Source organism: Leucoraja erinacea, chromosome 27 (assembly GCF_028641065.1).
Source record: "Leucoraja erinacea ecotype New England chromosome 27, Leri_hhj_1, whole genome shotgun sequence".
Taxonomy (NCBI): domain Eukaryota; kingdom Metazoa; phylum Chordata; class Chondrichthyes; order Rajiformes; family Rajidae; genus Leucoraja; species Leucoraja erinaceus.
Genome location: NC_073403.1, coordinates 17,386,104 through 17,401,449, shown reverse-complemented (window position 1 = coordinate 17,401,449; position 15,346 = coordinate 17,386,104). Strand labels below are relative to the sequence as shown.

The window sequence follows — 15,346 nt, the reverse complement described above, 5'->3', positions numbered from 1 at the left end:
ATGAAAGTCATTTCCACCATCCAGATTTTACAGAATTATAAACGTGTGTCCATTATTAAACACCATAATCTATTTCAAAACTATACACGTTTATGCCGTCAAAATAAACCAGAAAACAATTTTTGGACTATTATAGTCTAATTACCCAGTATTACTGATTATTAATTTATTGTATTACTGATCATTCTATATTTATGTGTGTGTTTTGCATTAACAGTTCTGTAATGATGCAGCACGTAAGAGTCTCATTGTTCCGTTGCCGATTCACATGACAATTAAACACTCTTTGACTCATGTTCATGAATGAACAGCAGATGCTGGTTTACGCCAAAGATAGACACAAAATGCTGGAGTAACTCAAACTCAATGGGACAGGCAGCATTTCTGGAGAGAAGAAATGGGTGACGTTTTGGGTCGAGACCCTTCTTCAGACTTTTAGACTCATGATGTGAAGCAGTAGACTGCAACAACCGCTACTCAGCTACTTCACAAGTGAAATTCAAACAACGGCAGAGGCTAGAAATTCAATATAAAAATATGTTGGAAATACTCAGCAGGTCAAGCAGCATCCGTGGAAATAGAAATGTTTACAAATCAAAATAACAACAATTTATTTTCACAGACACTGCCTGACCTTCCGAGCATTTCAGCATGACCTGTTTATGTTCAAGACTTTGCAAGCAGGCAGTTCAGTTATAAGACAACATGGATGGTTCAGATTATTCTCCTTCCCTTCAGATCAGCACAAGCAACATCAGCAAGTATGGTAGAGCCACAAGGAACTGCTGGAATCTTGAGCAAAACACAAAGTGCTGGAGGAACTCCGCGCGGGCCGGGCAGGATAGGCGACATTTTTGGTAAGGGGTCCTGACCCAAAACGTCGCCTGCCAATTTCCTACACAGACGTCGCCTAATTCGCTGAGTTTCTCCAGCACTTTGTGTTTTGCTCAGCAAGTCAGATCTGCCCAGGAGTTCCTCCTTCCAAGGAAGACAAAACAAAAACTGACAGCAATACACAACTCGCAGGACCCCACCCAAAATACTGATCGATACCTCTTACCTAAAATAACACCTTGAGCCCCTCTGTAGTAGCTGGGCGTTAATGTCCGAAATCGCTCTTGTCCAGCTGTGTCCTGTCAATTGGGAAATCGACAATGAGGGCTGAGACAATCGGAGACAAAGAACATGGTGAAAGACTTGCGCGACAGCGGCAAGCCGACTAAAGGTCATTGGGAGTGTCTGGGGATGGGGCTTCAGGCTTAGTCGGGTTCTGAACTCATGGTTCCTTCTGCTCCGTGGACGGGCTGGGGAGTGGAGGCCTCTGGCGCGGCCTATCCTACATGTTTCCCAACGGGACAGTGGCTGTGAGATCAGTAGGAGGCAGAATACGGGCGTGTAGGAAGGACCTGCAGATGCAGGTTTAAACTGGTAGATAGACACAAAAAGCTGGAGTATATATTATCAGGCAGTATCTCTGGAGGAAAGGCATAGGTGACGGTTTGAATCGAGACCCTTCCTCAGACTGGGACTTCAGCCTGAGGAAGGGTCTCGACCTGAAACATCACCTATTCCTTTTCTCCAGAGATGCTGCCCGACCGCTGAGTTACTCCAGCTTTTTGTGTCTATCTTCAGCAGAATTCAGGCGGCAGTTCACATGAGAATAAATTAGCTGTAGCACCATTTCTGATCATTCAAAGCAGCTTAAAACAGGTGAGAGAGAACACAAGGAAATAACCACACGGGGACAGAATTCCTGATGGACACATGGAAACATTGGGTTTCTAGGAAGTATTGCAATTTTGGGAAAAGTATAAACTGCCAGAAAGTTGTTCCTAGTTGCATCACTAAAATAAGAGCTGTAGCAATATCTCTCTTACTATCTTTTTAACCTCAACCTTTCCTGAAACATGCTCATCTGAAGAAGGACCCGACCCAAAATGACATCCGTCTATTTCCGTCCACAGATGCTAAGTTCATTTGTTTGTTGTTTGATAAGAATATTGTTGAACTCATTCCCAATCAATCACATTATATGGAATTGATTGTATACTCTTTCAAGGTACATCTGGTCTTAAAGAACTTACGTAGTGGCTCTCTTCTTCTTGCGTATGGCGTGCACAGCCTAAACTTGTAGGTCAACTTGTTCTATTTGATCTATTTGTTTGTGCACGTCGGGTTGATTGAACTAGTCGAAACAGGGTGGACCACGTGAAGGTTGCAATCTCCCACCCCAGTGGCTCTCTAATGCACCAGTAGCAGGTTAAATACATGTAACCAGTAAAAGTTAAATACATGTTTTAATTCATTAACTCCAGTAATACCCCTTGTAACTTATAGTGTAATTCCTCCCAGATATCAATGCCCAAAATTTACCAGAGAGCTCAATACCTTCATCAGTCGGGGCATTGAGTATAAAAGGAGGGAAATCATGTTGTTGTAACTGTATAAAATCTTGTTCTATCCGCACTAGGAGTATTATGTGCAGTTCTAGTCACTGCATTAAAGATGTGGAAGCTCTGGAGAGGGTGCAGTAGAGATTCACAAGGAAGTGGCCTACATCACAGAGTATAAGTTATAAAGATTGTTTTCTCTGGAGCATCGGATAATGAGGGAAGATCTGACAGAAGTTTATAAGATTAAAGAAGGCATGGACATGGTACATAGAACAGTACAGCATAGGACAGGTCCTTCGGCCCATAACGCCTGTACCAAACATGTTGCCAGGACCAATTCTTATCTGCTTGCACATTATCCTTATTCCTTCAGATCCGTGTGCCCATCCAAAAGCCTCTTAAATGCCACTACCGTATCTGGCTTGTACACTCTGGAGTTCAGAAGGATGAGAGGGCATCTTATTCAAACATACAAGATTATTAAGGGTTTGGACACGCTAGAGGCAGGAAACATGTTCCCGATGTTGGGGCGAGTCCAGAACCAGGGGCCAATGTTTAAGAATAAGGGGTAAGCCATTCAGAACAGAGATGAGGAAACACTTTTTTACACAGAGCGTTGCGAGTCTGTGGAATTCTCTGCCCCAAAGGACGGCAAAGGCCGGTTCTCTGGATACTTTCAAGAGAGAGCTAGATAGGGCTCTTAAAGATAGCGGAGTCAGGGGATATGGGGAGAAGGCAGGAACAGGGTGCTGATTGGGGATGATCAGCCATGATCACATTGAATGGCGGTGCTGGCTCGAAGAGCCAAATGGCCTACTCCTGCATCTATTGTCTATTCACCACCACGCAGGGCACTGTGTTCCAGGCATCCATCTCCCTTTGTGTAAAAAATAAAAAAATCGCCCTAAACATCTTTTAAACTTTGGCCCTCTTAAAGCTATGTCCTCAAGTATTTGATTTTTTTTCATCCTGGCAAAAAGGTTCTGACTGTCTACAATATTTATGCCTCTCATAATTTTATATCCTCTCAACCACGGCATTCCAGAGAAAACAAGCCAAATCTGTCCGACCTCTCATTGTAGCTATTACCCTCCAATCAAGAGTCAATTTAATCCAGGCATAATTTGGTTAAAAACTCCTCAACATCCTTTGCAAAACCTCCCCAACCTTCCTGTATTGGGATGTCCAGAACTGCACAGAATACAACAAATGCGGCCTAATCAAGGTCCTGTAATGTTGCACTAAAAATTCCTGACAAGCATACCATATGTCTTCTTTATCACTCTCTCTACTTGTGTTGTCACTTTCAGGGAGGTATGGATTTGGTCCCTAAGATCCCTTTGTACATTATTGCTATTAAGGGTCTTTCCATTAATTCTCTATTTTCCTCTTACATTTGACCTCCCAAAGTACAACACCTAACATTTGCTCAGATTAAACTCTGTCTGCCAGAGTCTCTCTCACAGGGTGGAAATGTCAAATGCTAGAGGACATAGTTTGAAAGTCAGAGGAGAGAAAAAAAAAGTTTTTTTACAAGACAAGTTTTTTTAAAGAGCGGTCGGTCCCTGGAACGCACTGCTGGGACCTCGGTGGAAACAGATGCAATAGCAATCGTTTGAGAGGCATTTAGACAGTCACATGAATTGGCATGGGAAGGAAGGATATAGACCACGTGCAGACAGATGAGATTTGTTTAAATTTGCACAAACATTGAGGGGCAAAAGGCCTGTTCCTGTGCTGCACTATTCTTTCTTTAATAATGCTACAAAAGAATTGTAAATGCACCATAGAGTATTAAATCAGGAAGTCAACCCATGTGTCCAGAAAATGTGTATGGTACAAAGGTCATATTGTTTGTGGGAAAACGCAAAGAAACACCTTTCACACACAGAAGTATAAAAAAATTATTCAACTCTTTACCCAGATTGCAAGCTTTACATTGTTTGCTTCAATTTTCATCGCTTTCACTTTGAAGTCAACCCCTAAAACGACACACAAAATGCTTTAAAACAAGTCAACACCCACATCATCAAACTGTCCTCCAAGCATCTTCTAAAACTGAAGCGTATAGTAAATACAAAAAAAGATTAAATCTCACCAATAGTTGAGCCAATTTCAGAGTCAAATGTGCCATCTGTGAACCTCAGTAGAAGGCTAAAGACACAAGACAAGCAGAATAATAAGTATTTTTTTCACAAAGATGTTCTACTGCAATATTATTTTTCCAGTTATATCAATTTAAGAATTTCAAAAGACAAGTTCTATTTGCAGTCTGTGTGAGGAACACATTCCCTTTCCAAAGGGGGAGCACTCCAAAAATTACAGTTCAGGCTCAGCCAATCTCCTGCAAGCATCCTTGCAGAAAATTGTATTAATGACGTTGTATCCCCTATGTAAATTCCCCTAAGACATGCAGTAATGATGAGGAAATGCTTAAAAAGCAACAAGGTAAATGAAACACTTTTGACCATCAAAGTTTAAATTGACTTGAAAATCAAAATGAAACCATTTATGTTAATAATAATAATAATAATAATAATAATAATAATAATAATAATAATAAATTGTATTTATGGGCACCTTTCAAGAGTCTCAAGGACACCTTACAAAAATTTAGCAGGTAGAGGAAAAACATGTAAGGGAATGAAATAAATAGTAGAGACATGACTAGTACACAAAGTAAAAGCAGAATTCAATTCAAAACACAATATGAGGCAATTAATGCACAGATGAAAAGGGAGGGGGACGTGGGGCTAAGGATAGGCAGAGGGTCTTGAGGCGGGACTGGAAGATGGTGAGGGACACGGAATTGCGGATCAGTTGGGGGAGGGAGTTCCAGAGCCTGGGAGCTGCCCTGGAGGAGGCTCTGTCCCCAAAACTGCGGAGGTTGGACTTGTGGATGGAGAGGAGACCGGCTGATGTGGATCTGAGGGACCGTGAGGGTTGGAGAGGAAGGTCAGTGAGATATGGGGGGGCCAGATGGTGGAAGGCTTTGCAGGTGAGGATAAGGATTTTGTAGGTGATCCGGTGGGAGATGGGAAGCCAGTGAAGTTGTTTGAGGACTGGAGTGATGTGATGCCAGGATTTGGTGTGGGTGATGAGTCGGGCGGCTGCGTTCTGGACCAGTTGGAGTCGGTTGATGTAGGTGGAGCTGATGCCAAGGAGAAGTGAGTTGCAATAGTCCAGCCGGGAGGAGATGAAGGCATGGATGAGTCTTTCAGCAGCGGGAGGTGTGAGAGAGGGTCTGAGTTTGGCGATGTTGCGGAGATGAAAGAAGGAGGTTTTAATGACATGGCAGATGTGAGGCTCAAGGGAGGGTGGAATCAAAGATCACGCCAAGGTTGTGGGCCTGGGGAGATGGTGAGACAGTGGTGCCGTCGATGGTGAGAGTGGGGTTATTGATTTGTTAGGGGGGGCAGTGCCAAGATCATAGACAGAAGAGGAATAAATTAAATAGGGACAAAAGCAGAATGGCAACTAAATCATTTGGAAAATGAATTGAGAAAACACACAGTAAACTCGAGATGGATTTCTCAAGACCATGCAGCCATCCCACAGTAGAACTCCATCTGAAAACTCTATCTGGAATGGAATGCAAACCTGTGTCTTAGGAAGACATCATCACCGAAAAATACCGGAGGTGTGTACACAAGTTAAATGCAGTGCTCTTGTTATGAAGATAGGAGCCAGAAGGGCAAACCAGCACCTCTGACAGACCCCAACATAATCAGACCCACATCCTGGCCATGCTTTCATTTCACCCCGACCATCAGGAAGAAAACCGTGGTCAACATGTTCAAAAACAGCATCTTCCTGGCAGCCATCAGGCTCTTTAACAATGCACAATGCTAACCGCAACCATGAATTTCAATGGATTGTCTTTGGTTGCACTCCGGCTGCGGGTTTCTTTTGCACTAGAATTGCGGCTATTAATTTATAGATTTTTAAAATTATGATATATTATCTATGTGTATTTACAGCCTGTTAAGCTGTTGCAATTAAGAATTTCACAGCCTGTTTATGCAAATGACAATTGAACACTCTTGACTCTTTAAAGGTTAAACATCATTACTTTGTTTTCTGACCACGTGACACACATTTATTAATCTTACATACCGGCATATTTTTGTCTATGAACAGAGCACTGGTTAAATGTATTGGACTGATGGATTGAAGGAAGATGGTAGTGAACTACTGGAACACCAGGTAATAGCAGGATTACGCTATTTGGCCCAAGAGGTATTATCCAAAGCGTTCACGATTTCAACCCTATCAGGATTAATTTTGGGAGACAGGTTGTTGCGACAGTCAAGGTTTGTCACGCCTCACAAAATAATTCTTGCTTTTTGTTGAAAATAGGTATGTTCAAAGTTGCTGTTCAAAGTTGGTGCATTAACCTAATCAACAATGTGCCCATTCATGAAATGAGTTGTGGGTTGTTTGACTACGCACTGAATCACGATCTGGTACTTAGAAATAGTTGTTGCCAGTTACATTCTAATGAAGTGGAATCTGGAACAACACATCCAGTGCCTGTCTTGCACAACAAGTAGCGGCCTAATGTGCAAATGGTAATCTGGTACGGAATACCACAGTAGGAACTCTTAGAATGCAAGGCAAAATGCAAGCAACAATTCCACATGTTAAGGACATTGCGATCTGAACAAAGGGTGGCACAGTGGCACAGCTGGTTGAGTTGCTGCCTCACAGCGCCAGAGAATCTAGTTTGATACTGACCTTGGATGTTGTCTATGTGGAGTTTGCATGTTATACCTGTGACCGTGTGGGTTTCCTCCGGAAGCTCTGGCTCACTCCCATATCCCCACGATGTGCGTGTTTGTAGGTTAATTGGTCTCTGTAAATTACTCCCACCCAGTGTGTAGGGAGTGGTTGAATAAGCGGGATAACATAGAACGCGTGTGAACAGGTGATCGATAGTCAGCAAAGACTTGGGAGGACAAAGGGCCTGTTACAATGCTGTATTTCTAAAACTAAAACCAAACCAAATATTTTTAGACTTTCTCAGTCCTACAAAGCTGTTTCCCATCACACTGTTTTTGTTCATTTCCGACTTGGGAGCAGTTCTCCTTGTCATAATGTGGGGACTGCCTGCACTGTAAATTATTCACAGTCCAGGGGGAAATTCAGAGTGAGATAATGGACACACACAAAATACTAGGTAACGTGGAATTAAGGGGAGGTAATGAGATTGACGGAGTTGCTCCAAAAAAACCCAACATTGACAGGAAGGCCTGTCTGGCATTCTATGCAAGAAGAATGGCAAAGTCCCCTTGCAGTTCCGCAAGATTAAAAGATTGCTCTCACACTCCATCAGCCCCTTTCCACATCTCAAAATCCTCAAATCAAATCACCACAAGCAAAAAAACAAAGTGCTGGAGAAACTCAATTGGTCAGGCAGCATCTGTGCAGGGAATGGACAAATGGTGTTTCACGTCGGGGCCCTTCTTCAGAATTATCCCTTTACTTCATTCATTCATCTTCTATTTCAAGGATTACGTCTAGTTTATGTAATTAGTCAGAGGCATGCAGACACTTCAGCCAACCTGCCCACACTGGCCAACATGTCCCATCTACACTGGGAATGGGCCCACCTGCCTGTGTTTGGCCCATATTCTTCTAAACCTATCCTAGGTTGTGATAGTACCTGCCTCAACTACCTCTTCCAGCAGCTCGTTCCATAAATTCACCACACTTTGTGTAAAAAAAAAGTTAAAGTTACCCTTCAGGTTCCTATTAAACCTTTCCCCTTCGCCTTAACCTATATCCTCTGGTTCTCGATTCCCCCAACTCTGTGCAATAGACTGTGCGTTTACCCAACCTATTCCTCTCATGATTTTGTACACTAATTGCTCCACATAGTTCCTGCCCTTGGAGATCTGCAACATTCTGGTGAACACGTGCTTCAAACCATTGCACACCAAGAATTTCATTGTCCTATCAGGGACATATGACAATAAACTCTCTTGAATCTTCATTTCTTCCAAGCTCAGAATGTCCTGTCCAAAATGATGCCCAAGAAGGCCCAGTGAAGCAACATCAATGTCCTCTCTCTCTCTCTCTCTCTTCCCTTCTCTACGATCCACATCTGCAGCATCGAGGGCCTAGTTACGCTCTGCTGCTATATTTGGAAGGTCACATTGTTTCCATGTGTGACGTTAGACGCCCAACCTCTGTCACTGGAGGGGATTATTGAGCAGACAGAAGAAAAGATACAAGGATGTGATTCAGGCCACGCTGAGAAAAAGGCAACATCCTGGGAATAAGAGAGTCAATGGTTAAGAGGAGAAGGCAAAGAATGGGCTCGAGAGGGAAGGATAGATCAGCCTGATCAAGTGGTGAAGCAGGCTCAATGGGCTGAATGGCCTAATTCTGCTCCTATGCCTTAAGGTCTAATTTCTTGTCCATAACTTTTCTAAGTAGAGAAAGAACATTCACGACATAATCGAGCCAAGCATCAGGTACGATGAACACACAACACCCATATTAGACCATATCAGGAGCGTTCTTGAGCAAAGCACAAAGAATCAGTGGGTCAGGCAGCACTGCAGATAATGGACAGACAACATCTCGGGTCAAGACCCTTCTTCAGAATCAAGGGACCTGGCCTGAAACATTGTCTGCCCGTTCCCTTCACAGATGCCGCCTGACCCACGATATTCCAGACGTTTTGTGTTTTACTCCAAGATTCCAGTATCTGCAATTCCTTGTGTCTCCACTCCAGAGTACTAGAGTTGTGGTCTTATAGCATGGAAACAGGCCCTTCGGTTCAACTTGCTCACATCGGCCAACAACTACGATTTAAGATATTCCTCTGCTTTCTATTCTACTCTTTAAAAAACCCAACCATTTTTGAACCAGGATAGTAGTAGCCTTTAGCTTGTTCTGAAATGCCTGACAACAATGATAGAGTGTTTTCATCAAGAGGACCTGTCTAAAGATAGTTACCTGTCTAAGTGAGTGTTGAAGGAAGGAGAGAGCTCGGTGCAGCCACCACGAAGATTATGTGGGAGTCTGGGGTCCATCCGCTGCTGGCCATTGGGGGGGGGGGGGGCACCCCTCAAAGTAGGGAACGGGAATATCACCCTAGGAGACCACATGAGTGGCAACGGTGTTATGTGGAGAGAGCAGTGCTAACACTAGCAATATTTCAAGTAGAGACACACTACGAATGTATTAATAAATTCTGCACGTTTTATTGTTTTGTATATCTTTTGTTACAAATAACGTTTCATTTTTAAGTTAAAAACTAGAGATCTCTGGTCAAATGAGCCAAAGTGGAGAGAGGATATTGAGGTTGGGCAATTCTATGCCTCAGTGGGGCCTTCAGTTTGGACTAAAGTTATTCTGAATCTACACATACATGTCTTACGCACTCCAAGTAGGTGTACATTTATTCAGTATATTTGGCACTCTCATTTCGTTCCACGATCAAACCGGGATTAGATTTAAAATAAGACAGCCATTACCCGATCAAATATATCTCTCGTCAAGAGACTGACTGCCAGTTACTTATTCAGCTAGAATAATGCTGGAAAGGAGGACCGACCAAGTGCAATGAATGTCGTCGGCCGGCAGATTTGGGGTGTCGATTTCACAACTGAAACTGACAGGTTACTTGCCGCTTTCCTACCTCGACTTGCCCACTCCGCTCTCACCGATTAAGAGCATCTTCAATGTAGCGACAACCTCCTCGTCCATTGTCTGGGCCAATGTATCAGTTTACCGAGCCCCTGCTCAGACGCGCCCCTTCCGGGGACGGGACAAATGTATCTTTTCCTTCTTCGATGTATCGCCACAACACAGCGATGTCGTAACTCCCCTGCTTTCCACGTGTCTTTAACCCTTGTTCCCGCAAAGAGTCATTCTGAAGGCAAGCTTTGCTTGGCTTTTCTTGAAAAATATGGGAAGCTGTTCATCGCGATAATGTAATTATGCAGGAAAATAAAATTGTGCATTTCCTTCACTTTAGTCTCCAGGGCTGTTCACATGCATTCCGATTGCAGTTTTTGGTGCTGAGAAGTTATTCAATAGACAATGAGTTATTCTCATTTCAAATTAACCAAATAAATAATATTTCCATTATCTAATCAACGTGAAACAAGAATGTATGGAGATCATAAGTTTCCAATCTTAAAAGAACAGTTACTGTTTTTTTTGCTATTAAGTTAGTTGTTTTTAAGCTAACAGTAAAACAAAGTTATTTTGTATTATATTCTGTTTAAACTTAAATTGTAATCTTTATATAAATTAAATTTAAATTGTAATCTTTGCTTTTATTCTTTGTTTTTATATTAACCGAGAATATTTTAACACGTCAGGAACCCTTAAACATACATACACACATACTGTATATATATATATATATATATATATATATATATATATATATATATATGCTACACTACACACACACACAATTACACACGCACACGAAGGGTCTCGATACGAAACGTCACCCATTCCTTCTCTCCAGAGATGCTGCCTGTCCCGCTGAGTTACTCCAGCTTTTTGTGTCTGTCTTCGGTTTAAACCAGCATCTGCAGTTCCTTCCTACACACACATATAGTTTTTTTTAATGTAATGCATATTTGCTAACAGATTGCTTTCCTTTACAACTTGATCAATGTAATTTAATATACTCTGCTGCCTGGGAGTTTGTTGTAAATGCAGCCTCTTGCAAATTTTGAAATTCTACAATTCCAAAGATTTTATAACTTTTATATTTTACTTTCCGTTTAAAATCTTGGGGAACTTTATGATGTAAACAACATGTGACCGGAAGGGTGTCAATGTTGTGGGTCACGGTCGTGTCAGTATCAGTTTGCAGTGAAAGGATCATTTCCAGGGGAGCTTTCATAAAGTGTTGGAAGGAACTACAGATGCTGGTTAAACCTGATGTGCATGTGAATGTGCTTTATGATGCTCGTTTATTCTCCGTAAATACAATAACATAGTTGTAGATTTCCGAATAATCTCAAAACGGAAAAGATTGAAGTATGTTATATTTGAATATTTGTTTAAATTCTGAGCAAAACACAATGTGCTGGGGTAACTCAGTGGGTCAGACAGCATCTGGGGAGAGAATGGATAGACTTTAGACTGGAGAAGGGTCCCGACGTAAAATGTGGTGTGTGGATTCCTTCCACAGCTGCTGCCTGACCCATTGAGTTCCTCCTGCACTTTTGTTTTGCTCAAGATTCCAGCATCTGCAGTTCCTTGTATCTCCATTTGTACATGCTTGGGCTTGCTCTAGTGGCTAACATATTCGGGTGCCATGGTAAATGTGTCGAGAAAAGATAATATTTTCATTTTTTTATAACCAGAAGCTTGTCAGTAAAATATTTAAAGTATCTATTTGTAGAGCAAAAACATTCCAAGGGATTTCAGTGGAGTGTGGTCAAATGAAAATGCAGAGCCTTAAAAGGAAATGTTTGTGTCAATGGCCAACATTTTGGTCAAATTAGGTTGTGAGACTCGCTGAATATGCCCAGCTAATCCACTTAATTTAGTTTAAAGCTTAAATGATATGTGTATGGCAGGTTTTGTACATGGAAATTAGTGGGTGCCTGGAATGCTCTGCTGGAGGTGGTGATGGTGGAAGCAGAGATGATAGTGGGATTTATGGGGCATGTATGTAGGAACATGGATATGTAGGGAATGGAAGGATATGAACGATATCAAGGCGGAGGAGATTAGTTTAACTTGGCATCATGTTCGGCACAGACACTGATGTATTTTATATTCATGCATGTATGAACAAACCATGAATGCACTTATTGATATGTGGAAGGCATATATAGCTCAAATGTAATCATGTATTGTCTTTCCGCTGACTGGTTAGCATGCAAAAAACACTTTTCAGTGTACCTTGGTGCACGTGACAATAAACTAAACTCAAACTCCTCAATCCCTGTACAAATCCTTTTTATTTAAACTGCTGTGCACGAATGGACCACTGCATTTTTTCAGAAGTTAAAGGGAGAGACTTGGCAGACCAAAGTTGCATAGACTATTGGCAAGACTTTGCTGGCATCCATTTCAAGAATATCGACAGGACAAGCAATCTGTATCAGACATTGCTATTACATTATCTCGCCAACAACTGAATTACTGATATTCTTCTGCAAAAGTGGTGCGCTGCTCTCAAATGATTTACATGGATATCTCTTGGAAAGCAGTTAACTTCCAATTTGACAGTCATTGTAGGGATGATCGATTTATTATTTGAGATGGTTCTAGAACAATTAATGATAATTCACGCACATTTTAACTGGAGTAATTATCATTGCAGCAATTAAAATATTGACTAAAATGATTTTAACTTGAGTAAAATATTGCTTAGAATATAGTTGGAGGTGACCCTATAGTGTATAAAACCACGAGGGCCATTGATATAGTGAATGCACACAATATTTATCACTGGGAAGAAGAATCAAATCTAGAGGGCATAGGTTTAAGATGAGAGGGTAAAAATTTAATAGGAACTTGAGGGAAAATTCGGTGGTCGGTATATGGAATGAGCTGCCAGAGAATGTGGTTGAGGCAGGTATAATAACAACATTTAAAAGACATGAAAGATTTAGAGGGATATGGGCTTTATACAGGCAAAGGGGATTATCTTAGATGGGCATCTTGGTCAGCATGGAGAAAATGGGCCAAAGGGTCTATTTCAGTTCTATATCACTCTATGGTTCTACATTCAATAAACAACACAAGATCAATGTAAGACTCTCACACCAGGTTGCTGATGGGATTTTATCAAGTTGAACTGTTTGTTGGTAGAAAAGGCTTTGTTGCTTTATTTTGATCAACTGCCATAAAGATCTTAGAGCGGTAGGCAGCGCGACTCGTCAGCAGCGGCCTCTGCAGCCCGCCTGCGTTTTTATTATTTTTTGTCTATGTTTTTATGTAGTTTTTGTTATTTTTTGTTGGGGTATGTGTGTGGGGAAGGTGGGAGGGAGGGGGTAACTTTTAAAACTCTCCCTGCACGGGAGATCCGACCTTTTCTTTGTCGGGTCTCCGTTGTCGTTGGGGACTGCAACGAGGAGCGGCCTCCAACAGGAAGACTGGGGGCTCTGGTGCCGACTACTCACCTCACCGTCGCGGAGCTGGCCGAGTCCAGAGTGGGTGGAGCGGTGGTGGAGCGCTGCTGCTGCTGCGGCCCGACCTCCGGAGATTCGGAGGCTGCAACTGCGGGTCTGGCGGACGGCGGCACCGGGAGCCCGCGGGTCCCTGGAGGGAGACCGCTTTTCAGGGCTCCCGCAACGGCGACTTCTCCCGCCCGAGTTGCGGGGTTGAAGAGCTCCTGGAGCGGGGCCTTACGGCACCGCCCTGCACGGCTTGGAATGGCCGCGGGACTCTGCGAGCGCACGCCGGGGGCTCCAACATCAAGACCCGGTGTGCGACCTTGCACCACCCGGCGTGGCTTTAATGGCCGCGGGACAATCGCCATCGCCAGCCGGGGGCTTTGACTTTGACTCTGACATCGGGGGGGGGGGGGGAGTGCAGTGGAGAGATAAGTTTTTTTGGCCTTCCATCACAGCAATGTGATGGATGTTTATGTAAATTATGTTGTGTCTTGGGTCTATTTGTTTGTAATGTATGGCTGCAGAAACGGCATTTTGTTTGGACCTCAAGGGGTCCAAATGACAAATAAATTGAATCTTGTATCTTGTATCTTAAAACATCATTCACAAAAAGGCATTCTTGACAAATTGACAAAAAAAATTTAAAGTAAAGATATTGTTCATTCCTTTACAATGATAAAATCTGCCTTCTGTGTATTAATTTTATAAAGTGAAATTAACGGTAATTCAGCAAATGGGGTATAGTTTGTGATTAGACAGTTTAATGTTGACCAACTGGCTTTGTGTCATTCATGGTATTTAAATTGATCCATTAATTCCAAAAATAAAACATTGCAAAACAATGATTTTGTCTTAAATGACGTTTTTCTTTATTCATTCACTGTCTACATATATTTACATATTTACAATCTTGGTAAAGTTGATATTTACTGTTTGAACTGAGAAAGCTGTTAAGAGACAATCACCTTGACAAATCTTGAATGATAACAGGCCAGACCTGGCAAGGACAGCAGATGTCCTTCCTTGAAGGACATTGTCAATCAGATCTTTGTTTGACAGTCCTTTACTTTCATGTCTGCCATTTCTGAGGCAAACATGCTTTTCCCCTGTGCATGAAGCAAAGCGACCTTAATCAAACCCATACTACAATAAAACATCAGAACCAATGGATTTAACCAAACATGTTCATCCGGTTAAAGATAGGAACACGATCTGTTGTATCTTACTTATTCATGTTGAGGTATCTGAAAGAAATCTTTAAAGCAACTTTAGATTCCTAACTGCGTAGGAAGGACCTGCAGATGCTGGTTTACACCAAAGATAGACATAAAATGCTTGAGTAACTCAGCAAGACAAGCAGCATCTCTGGAGAGAAGGAATGGGTGACGCTTTGGGTCGAGACCTTTGGTCTGAAGGAGGGTATCGACCCAAAACGTCAGCCATTCCTTCTTTCCAGAGATGCTGGCTGTCCCGCTGAGTTACTCCAGCATTTTGTGTTTAACTGCTTGTAATCTATTTTAAGAACATTGGTTTGGATTTATTTGTAAAGCATTTTATATTGATGCCTGTTTTATTTTGATCTTAAACAATGGAACAAAAGTGAGAGTTAAAAATGTATAATTTATATCGATATATTTACTTAAAGACATTCATTTTTACTTTTAAGATATTTAATTAGTTCTATTCTGTAGCAAATGTAGACTGGGATGAATAATATTGAATGATTGTGGTTACCTGTTTAAAGTGATTGATTCTTCATCTGAAATTAACTTGGCAAAATGTATGATTCTACATTTTGTAAATATTTAATGAACTCTTTTTAACAGATTAAGACATTATCCACAG

The 15,346-nt window shown here is 41.9% G+C and overlaps 2 protein-coding genes across 2 annotated transcripts in view; one reads left to right on the top strand and one right to left on the bottom strand.

Moving 5' to 3' along the window:
* Window positions 1-15,346, bottom strand: part of LOC129710299 (ras-related protein Rab-18-like) — a 76,860-nt gene that overhangs the window by 9,130 nt on the left and 52,384 nt on the right. Inside the window, exons 2-5 of the mRNA XM_055657196.1 lie at window positions 10,045-10,127; window positions 4,492-4,547; window positions 4,314-4,375; window positions 1,061-1,133 (exon numbers count right to left, since the gene is read on the bottom strand). Of these exons, the coding sequence (XP_055513171.1) occupies window positions 1,061-1,133; window positions 4,314-4,375; window positions 4,492-4,547; window positions 10,045-10,127 (274 nt within the window). The remainder of the gene's footprint in view (window positions 1-1,060; window positions 1,134-4,313; window positions 4,376-4,491; window positions 4,548-10,044; window positions 10,128-15,346) is intronic.
* dusp3a (dual specificity phosphatase 3a) overlaps window positions 11,269-15,346 on the top strand; it is a 40,666-nt gene continuing 36,588 nt past the window's right edge. Inside the window, exon 1 of the mRNA XM_055657199.1 lies at window positions 11,269-11,408. The gene's annotated coding sequence lies outside the window, so the exon portion shown is untranslated. The remainder of the gene's footprint in view (window positions 11,409-15,346) is intronic.